The 9809-nt window shown below is 34.0% G+C and overlaps 1 protein-coding gene across 1 annotated transcript; it reads left to right on the top strand.

The window, feature by feature from the left end:
* Positions 1-2960: 2960 nt before the first annotated feature.
* LOC113232522 lies at positions 2961-4776 on the top strand. The gene is made up of 3 exons (XM_026467279.1): positions 2961-3121; positions 3325-3580; positions 4282-4776. Exons 1-3 carry the CDS (start codon positions 2993-2995, stop codon positions 4638-4640), a joined length of 744 nt encoding a protein of 247 aa, XP_026323064.1. The 5' UTR covers positions 2961-2992; the 3' UTR covers positions 4641-4776.
* The last annotated feature ends 5033 nt before the right edge of the window (positions 4777-9809 follow it).

The following is a 9809-nucleotide window of genomic DNA, read 5'->3' as shown; positions in this document are numbered from 1 at the left end:
CGACAACTCTAAATGATATATATTTGATGATGTCTTTATTTGTTTCCTTGAAATAATTTTTCTCTTGGGTATATAAGAAAGACATCATTAACAAATATTATATCTGTAGACTTACTTAAACTTTTGGCTTTCCATTACGACATTAAAATAATTTGTACACATAGAAAACATCTGAGGGACACCCTATGCCTCTGCGTCAGTCGCCCTGAGACATAAATTGACGAGTCTCATGTGCCTGTAATTTCACCAGCACCCTTACCCATTAAAAACGGAACGCAGTTATGTTCACTTTACTGCTCGGTGGCAGAAATAGGTAAGGTGGCAGTACTTCCCTGGACGAACTCTTTCACAATAGAAGAGGAATAAAAATGAACAAACTATTCTTGACAGTCGTCTTCATTAAGTCTCAAATTCATATAAGGGGTAATGTGTACGTTTCTATAATAAGATTCCGATTCATATTCATTTCCGAGGTCTAAAACCATTGAGAACCTAAAACTGTATGCTTACTAAACTTCTGTGTACTTGGATGACAAAAATCCGTGGTAAAAAACCCGTTTAGCTCTTTCAGGTGTTCTCGATCTAAGATATTTAAATTAAATATAATAATGATAAATGTACTCAAATCTATATTTACAAAGAGCAATCCCTAGAGTTTCATGGTCATTTTTCTCAGGGGAGTCTGCCTTACGCATGAACAGTAGAGTTTAATCAGTAAGACGATTTCACGTGTAATTTGCTTACCAATGAAATAAAGATTATTTGACTTTGACAAGGAGCTATAAAATAATTTCATTCTTTCATTTCAAGTGCAAAGTACTATCGAGTCGTTATTACTTTTCACGCCATATATAAATTTGTTACACGAAAATAACATGAAATTTAGTTACATCATTGATCATTGTTCATAACACGAAACTCGAAAATATATTATATTACTCACACTTACGTGCGAAGATGCAATTTTTAAGTAATCTAAGTAGCTCGTTTTCGTTTTCTTGTAATAGTTTCGTAATTTAGTATTGTCTAGTATTAGTTTGTTATTCAGTGTAAGTTCATTGTCTTGTATTAGTTTCTTGTCTAAATATAGTTCGTAATTGTGGAACATTTATATGGTGAACGGCTATGGAATCGCATTCTCTGCCTGCAGCCTGCAGACTTATTCCCTGGACGATATGCCTTGGGCCTTTTCAAGGCGAGAGTGAATAAGTATTATTTAAGTGTGCATGCTCGATCGTCGACTTCATCGTCATTTTCCATCAGGTAAGATGGAGGTCAAATACGCGTTTATTTTTTAATGACAAAAAAAAAGTTGATCGGTACTCAACAGCGGGACGTACAAATGCGATTTAGAAATAATAAATTCATCATCATTCAGAAGAAATATTTTCATTTCCTATGTGTAAAAATCGTGAAATCTAAGAACTCAATAATTATATTTATTTATTTACTAAATCTTTTTAACTATGAAAATAGAAATCACTATTAATATAAATTATTATTTGGAAGGCTTTGCATAATTCTTTATATTATATTGTTATAAGAAAATGTGATAATTCTACTTATCACATTTTTAACATGGAATAATATATATCATATATAATACATATAATGATTAACTATAATTTACGGTTATGTAAATAGCATATAAATAAATAGCACAAAAAGTAAAATAAATATATGACATTTAATTTAACCCGTTGGTTGCGATACTACACGGCAATCGAGTAAGTTTAAGAAATAAACCGTAAGTTACAAAGTAACTAACCATAAATCGACTTCAATATCGGGAAAAAAATAAAAATATTTTTGCCGTTAAATTTTTGCCGTGTGGTGTCTGGCTTAGAATAGAACCAATCCTTCTCTTCCCGTGGTTGTCGTACAAGGCGACAAAGGGATGAACAACAAACAATGAGGATGGGCAGCAGCGTCCTCGAGTACACCTGCACTCAAACTGCGACCACCAACCCGCCTGGATGCAAGCGGCGCAGGACAGATCGTTGTGACATTCTTTGGGAGAGGCCTATGTTCAGCAGTGGATGTCTTTTAGTTGAAATGATGATGATGATGATGATGATGAAAAATATTTACTTTTTTAACGTAATCGGTTAATGGATAAACGTGAAAAAAAATACAGAAACAAGCAGTCGCCCTGGTGTGGCACACAGGTCGGAAGGAATTTTGTTTATGTTCGGTCTTTGGTATTAATAATTTTAACAAAGTAGTGCAGTAGTTTCACAAAAAAAAATAATATCATGGTACTAAAAGATTATAATATTCCTTACAAGTAATATTAAAAAAACTTCTAAAAAAACAAACCTTATATGTCTTACATTATACGTAAATTGTTATGATTTATAAGCAAAAACACCGTGCCCCGAGTAAAGTATAGAAAGTCACAATTTCATTATGTTATTATCCGCAAATAATAACGTTTATTATTTTCTCTGTACAAAATAGGTCAGTTATTTTTAAAATTGAAAAGAGTATATTTCAACCACGTTATAGCAATTTGTAACAAATAGTTGTACAACAAGGTGACGCAATTTAAGTCTCATGTAAAACTTGGTAAAGCTTCAAAAAAATAACAATATTTTTTTATATACGTCTTATAGCATTTAAATTATGAAAAGGAAGTAAAAATACATCTCACATTTTACGAAAGAAAAGAAAATTTATTAATGAAATTCATACAAATATTGTTTAAACAAAAACTTCGCCACACCCACACGCCAACCTCACTATACAATAAAAAAAACGAGCATGCCACTTTTTAAACTAGCGAATCTATTTACATATACATTAGGTTCTAAACTGAATCAAATTTCATCCTAACCCAGATGAGAGTTGCGTATGAGTGTATAGATATAAACACGGTGGGGGGAAGTGATAAAACTGTATAGCAGCCGGGGTATCTCGCCAAACATTGCTTGACATCTGTTGATGTCAGAAATTTTAACCGGCTAGGATTAAAAAATAAAAAAACAATAAAATGAAGCTTGCTATCGTGTTCGCGTTTGCCCTTGTGGCCTTTGCTTCTGCCGATGACAGTGATAACACCATGGAAATAGCCCTCAGCTTCGTCAAGGACTGCAAAGGAGATTACATTCTATGTGTTAAGGTTAATATTTAATTTTTAATTTCAAGTGAAAGTGCAAGTGAAAATTGTGTTTGTGATAGTGGATAACAATTTCTTTTAGTACTTTTATTTGTTATTTCAAGTATTTACTCACAACGATTTCATCTTTCTAGAAGATATAAGCCTTTGCAATCCGCATTCACATTAAACCCATTAAACTAATAGTTATTATTGTTTGTCAACAGGAAAAGTTGCTGAAGATCGTAGACAACCTAAGGGCATCACGTAGCATCACCATCGTTGATGGTGTCATGCTGAAGGGTGAACCCGAAGTTCGGTCACCAAAGAAATTGGACACTCTACCTGTGGATCCAACAGCTAGAGATGCTGAAGTCAATTACAGACTTCTGGATGGAGCCGTTAGCCTGTTCGAGACTCATTCTGTTGAGGTCAAGATGAACAAAGATGACAAAGAGACTCTGCAGCGGTCTCTGGAAGAAGGTAAATATATATAGAATAACAATGGGGAACACTAATTACAAGCCATGGAATGTTATATAAATGGTAATCTACTAATGAACTTTATTAGTAAAAATAAAATAACTGTAATGAAGTTAAAAGCTATTGAAAATACATATAATATATTCTTTATTGCGCCAAATAAATACAACAGAAAGAAAAGAGAAAGATTACTTTAGTAGAAGGTAAGCAATGGTGGACTTACCTATAAAAGATATCTCTTCCAGTCAACCCAGAGCAGTGAGAGCTCATAAGGTTATAAGTGGACAGTAGCGTGCAAGAGAGAATGAGAAAGAAATATAATAAACTAAATAAATAATTAAATAAAAAACACATCTACTTTAATTGATCAGCTTTTCGTAATACAAAAATAAGACAAATAAAACTTAACATTCTAACTAGAACGACCATAGAAATTGGAATAATAAAGTTAGAAATTGGTTCGTTAAACTATGCAGTTAAAAATTATCCAAAACACACCATCTTCTCGTAATATTTAGAGAGAATATCGTCTCTCTATTATTAAATTAACTAAAGAAGTCACATTTAAAATTGTTTAAATATAAACTTTAGCGTTATAAGATTTACTGTCGTTTTCTCTCATTTTTAAACATATAAAAGTCGAGGAGCGGAAAAGTCACATATTAAATTTCTAGGTTAATAACGTAATTTTTTATCTCCAGGTCGTGGTAAGAACAAGAAAGGCAGTGGCTTGGGCGCTATTATTGGTCTCCTCGGCGCCAAGGTTCTCTTCGGAAAACTCTTAATTGTGAAGCTGATCGCGCTCAAGGCCTTGGCAACAGCCAAGGTCGCCCTAGTCCTGGCCATCATTCTCTTCGTTGCTTGGTGTCTCAAACACGAACATACCAAGACCACTTACGAGGTCATCCCACACGCCCATCACGTCGAATCTCACCACCCAGTTCACGTTGAACACAGCCATGACCACGGACATGGGTACTCCAGCTACGGTTCAGACTGGAACAAGAACTTGGACGAAGGCCAAAATCTGGCATACAGTGGCTACGCCCACAGCAAATAGGTAGACCAAAATTTTAGGACCATATTTGGGTAACAGCCCTACTCTAACCTCTGTTGTACAAAGACTTAATTTATATTATTTATTGACTTAATTTATTTCTTAATTTATTGAATGTTTACATGAAATAAACTGTTGAGTTGAATTTGTATTTCATTCTATATTCTCTGTCTGTATTTTTGAATAATACATTTTTATGTGTGTAAAATTTAAACACGATAAATTTCCTACTCCAAAATTATCAGGGAGAGAAAACATGAATAGCTACGAAATTCATATTTTGTTCTAGAAAAGAACTGGTATCGTACCGAAAAACACCTTCTAATTTCTAAGACACGTGCTTTAGATTAGAAGTAAAAAGTGAGAACAAAAAAATGAAAGTTTTAAACGGTTTCATACGTCATCTGATAACATCATCGATCAAATTGATACTTGTCTAAAAGAAAACGAAATCAGTAAAAAACTGCCATCGTAACAATAGATAACAACGATAGATTATTCTAAAAGAGCAGACAAACAGCTTTATGATATTTGTTTTTCTTTTTTTTATTTTGGTACTATTCCATTGAGTTCCGGCTGTTCATTATATATTACTTCACTAATTTACATATTACTGATTTCGACTCTCTAATATGTTTAATTTGTGCTCGTTCTACATTTTTGTATAAGCGATATTAGGCGAGAACTCACTGGCTGCATACTGGGCCAACGGCTAACGAAGAGACTTGTTTATGTAAAGACTTAAAACAGGTTTTAAAAGTAGATATTAAAGGCCCGACTTTCTATAGATGGAGTTTCACGTGATTCTGTGCAATTTCATCTTCATTCAAGCGTAATCTATATATAAACACGTGTATGTACTGACCATTATCGTTAAGTAAGTGCGATTATACATTTTAATTACGTACATTTTAGGTCGTCAGTCAATTAACGGGAGTTCAACAAATTTATTCAAACAATAGAAACCTTTTTATTGCTTGTACTTGTCAATTAATTTTAATACTTATAATACACCTCTTTCATGTAATTCAATTTTAAAAATCCTCTGGATTATCTTTATTGGAATCGTAATCGACCAACTTTTATATTTTTCACGTTAACATTAAAGTTGGGAAATTAGCTTTCTATCCGTTTAATATAAATTATCAAAACTATATCACTTTTGCTTTATGTCCATAACAAAGTAAGAAAGCATGAACGACTTATATAATTCTTTTAGTCTTAAGTTGAACTCGGTGTTGTGTTCGGAACTTTGGCCAGTCGGTCACTTTTAAGGCGAGAGAGTGGTGAAACTTCCACTTAAACTTTTGAAGGTTCAAAACAGACATAGTATGTGACATAAACGACTTCCACAAGACTATCTATAGATAGACAGGTGGTTAAACATTTTATTGCTTACACACACGAACAAGAACGAGGCATACTCAACTCAGACAAACGATCTCTTCCAGAAATTATTTCATTCAAATGAAATTAAGGAGAGAGGGACATGTATATGTATGGTGTAGCTATTGTTAGGTTGCAATCATGACAAGCTCGTATTTTGCATACTATATTGTATATTGTATCACACTCGAACAAATATAGTTATTGAAATGTATGTAACTTTTACAAACCGTAACTTACAATTTGTATACCTTTTCACAATAAATTCAAATATTATAGTTAAAGTTGTTATTGTTGACAAATTCGAATTACAGATTATTGTTGGTCATTGCCAATACCGCCAAAACAGCTATTCCTCGATGATGTTTGGAGGTTTTGGCGGGAAGAAATTTATATAAATAAGCGCAGAATCTTTTGTATCAGGCCTTTTCCTCCAGTATTCTGGCTCGAGAAACAAACCATCACAAGCGAATTACGTTTTGTTTAATACTATTTATTTATTCATAGAACCAATAGTTTTAAAACTTGTAATAATAACAGGATTACTAAACATTTTTTTATGATATCAAGTTATGAGACACGCCTGGTGGTAAGCAACACGCCTACCCGCCACCCCGAGTCATAAGTAAACAAGCCCATATGCCGTAATTACAGGTTTACACCTATACAACCCATAGATATAGTTTTCCTATATCTATAATACAACCAAACAAGTCAAAAACGAGAACTAAATAAAAACAAACAATAAACAGTATTCGTTGACAATAAGCACTGTTTTATAAGCCTGTTCCGTCGTAAATAAGCACTGACATAAAAAAAATAAAAAACATTTATATGACTTAATTATAGTACATACGAAGTATACATGTGCGTATTATATTTTATTTAGACGAGGTTTTGATGAATAAGCATCACGAAAAAAGAAAAAAAATAATCATTTTATAAATAGCATTTTTCATGCCGTCAACACTTTAATAAAATAATTTTGAAACAAAAAATATTGATTTTATTGTGAATTTGTAAATGCCTACAGACATAATGTCTCTTTACTAACTACCATATTTGTCATTTCTACCGTAACTAAGTAAGACGTATGATTTTACTCAACTTTCAAAAGCGATCATTATCCACTAATCATGCTGCGTTTTCCTTTTTATTTATGAATAAAATTCATTTAATAGAACGAGTTTGGCACGAGCCGTTTCGCAAGATATGACGTGCTAAATCAAATAATATTAAATACGTCAGATCAAAAATTTTTTGTTTTATTTTTCTAGCACTACACACAAGGAAATTTTGAGTATTTTATTAGGCGCCATTTTATACACTCATTTTGTAAGCAAAGCAATTTAATACATAGTTGAAAACAAAATTCTCAAACATATTTACTAAAAAGACGTGGTGGCCTGACGGTTTGACCTACCGCCTTTCATACAGAGGCTGTGAGTTCGACTCCGGGCTCGCGCCTCGGAGTTTCTCCTAATTTAATTTGAAATTTACCTAGAGCTTTTCGGTGAAGGAAAATATAGTGATGAAACTTGCACATCGAAAAAAGTTCTAACCTTCAGGATAAGTGTGAAATCCGGGTTAGCGCCGCGAACTATGGCCCAAATCCTCGCCTGAGAGGAGACCCGTGCCCAACAGTGGGATGTATAAATGGGTTGATGATGATATTATCATGATAATCCTTGGTAGTGACCTGTTTAGCTCCTTCAGGTACAATATTCGAAATAAATATTGTAAATTATAGTCAAGTGTTTTCTGCCCATTCTTTTCTCAGGAGAATTAGTAGTTGTGAATCGTGTTTTTTGAGTCTCTTAGTTTACGTTCGACTGAAATTCGTTTATGGTGCCGCGCGAACGTATTTTCATCAGTTGCTTTTAAGCGTTTGTACCGGGTATTTATGTCATATAGTGTAACGCCATTAAAAATAATATTATTTTATGAAGCATTAAATCATGTTAGAATAAGAAAAATAAGGTGAGTACATCCACTCAATACGGAAAGATTAAAGTGTGGGCAGTTTCATATACTATATGAACGTTTAAGTGAACATTCAGATCAATTTGTAAAATACTATCACGTGCCAATAGATATTTCCCTCACCCCTCGGTCAACCCGCACAAGAACATCACGCAGTGCGACCGTAATTGCGCGCGTGGTTCAGCAGATAACTCATTTTGCATCCTCGTGTGGCACAAACCAGACTTTAACATGAAATCGAATGCATCGTAAATTAATGCACTCAAAAAACTGAAAACACAAAAAAATACGCACGTCTAGCCTCACCCTTGATCTTACGAACGTTTAGTAGTGCTATCTTATACGTGCTTAATCAATTCGTCGAATTGATAAAGTTGTTTTGATTTTTTTTATAATACTTAGTGACGACATGAACAAGTCGTGCGTCTGGTGATAAGCGACACGCCTGTGGGATTCAAACATTTTGTGTGGGGACAAATCCCAGGCACATTACTTATGTCTCAGGCTGACGGGCGCATTGGCAGTGCCCCTCAGATCTTTGCGTTTTAAAGCTCAGAGTATCACTGCAACTGCCATGGACAGGCATGTGTCGCTTACCATCAGGCGCACGACTTGTTCGTTCCGTGACTTGGTATCATAAAAGAATATATTATACACTTATGTAATGGATGTATCTTGATGAAAACAAATGATAATGACTCTCAAAAAAATGACTAGACAATTTCACACTTGTTGAACTTCAATCAAGATACGTGCAATTAAGCCAATAATATTAAGAATAATAGCTAACCTTCATGTTATTACGGTGTAACGTAAAGCTAATAAGGTATAAAGCTAATTTTGAGGATAAGGCTGCTGGTGAAATTACAAGTACATGGTACTTTTGAGGTAATGTATCTGAGTGACAAGCCCACTGGCAGTGTCCCTTTTTTATTATATCAAGTGACGGGATGAACAAGTTGTGCGCCTGAAGGTAAGCGACGTGCCTGTCCATAACAGTTGCAGTGCCACTCAAAGCTTTAACTTGCAAAGATCTGAGGGGCACTGACACTGCGCCCGCCAGCCTGAGTCATAAGTTGACAGGTCCCATGTGCCTGTAATTTCACACAATACGATTCAACTATTTACGGTACCTGCGAGAATGAGGTGGTCCTTTTTATAATTAGAAACCACACGACTCTAGTCAAGATGTCGTTAAACTTATATAGGTTACTTAATGCTCGTCACCTACAATGAAGGTATTAAATTCGATTTCTTAAGTCTTTTTTGGACTATGTTAGTTTTCAGTGGATAGTAATTTACTAACTAAACGCATCTGAACAACAAAATTCGAGTCGAGTAGTTTAGTAAGTGATTTAGTTGAGTCGACCTATTTTATTCTATAATTTCGGCCGAGTAACTCCCCCACTTGATTCATCCACTAAACAACGATTTAGTCGAGTTCATTAGCTGCCGTAAAAATATCCTTCCTTTGGAGCGAAGACACAACTATCAAATTTGTTGCGACTTATCAACATATATATTAAATTATTTTGTTTCGTTGTGTGATCGGTAGTGCAAACGCTTTTTGTTAATTGTTTGATATTTAACTACTAAATTACTCACCAGTTACACAAAATTACTTACATAGACTGAACCAGACAGAGATTTTTTTTTTATATTATTTTTATTTATGATGAACTTATTACCAGTGGAGGAAATATTGACATGAAACCCGCGAAAAAAATGTCATATAACTTTTGGAAGTCGTTAAGTATCCTAAGTATTCTCCTTATAGGAGACCCAGATGTGAAACGTTTACGA

Source organism: Hyposmocoma kahamanoa, unplaced genomic scaffold, assembly GCF_003589595.1.
Source record: "Hyposmocoma kahamanoa isolate Upper Pololo Valley unplaced genomic scaffold, ASM358959v1 76, whole genome shotgun sequence".
Lineage (NCBI taxonomy): Eukaryota > Metazoa > Arthropoda > Insecta > Lepidoptera > Cosmopterigidae > Hyposmocoma > Hyposmocoma kahamanoa.
This window is presented reverse-complemented; position numbering and strand designations above follow the sequence as displayed.

Bases quoted from the DNA above. Each gene is read 5' to 3' on its own strand.
- LOC113232522 (XM_026467279.1), top strand. From the start codon at position 2,993: ATGAAGCTTGCTATCGTGTTCGCGTTTGCCCTTGTGGCCTTTGCTTCT. The intron at 3,122-3,324 runs GTTAATATTTAA...GTTTGTCAACAG, and splicing joins ATTACATTCTATGTGTTAAG to GAAAAGTTGCTGAAGATCGT. The intron at 3,581-4,281 runs GTAAATATATAT...TTTTATCTCCAG, and splicing joins GCAGCGGTCTCTGGAAGAAG to GTCGTGGTAAGAACAAGAAA.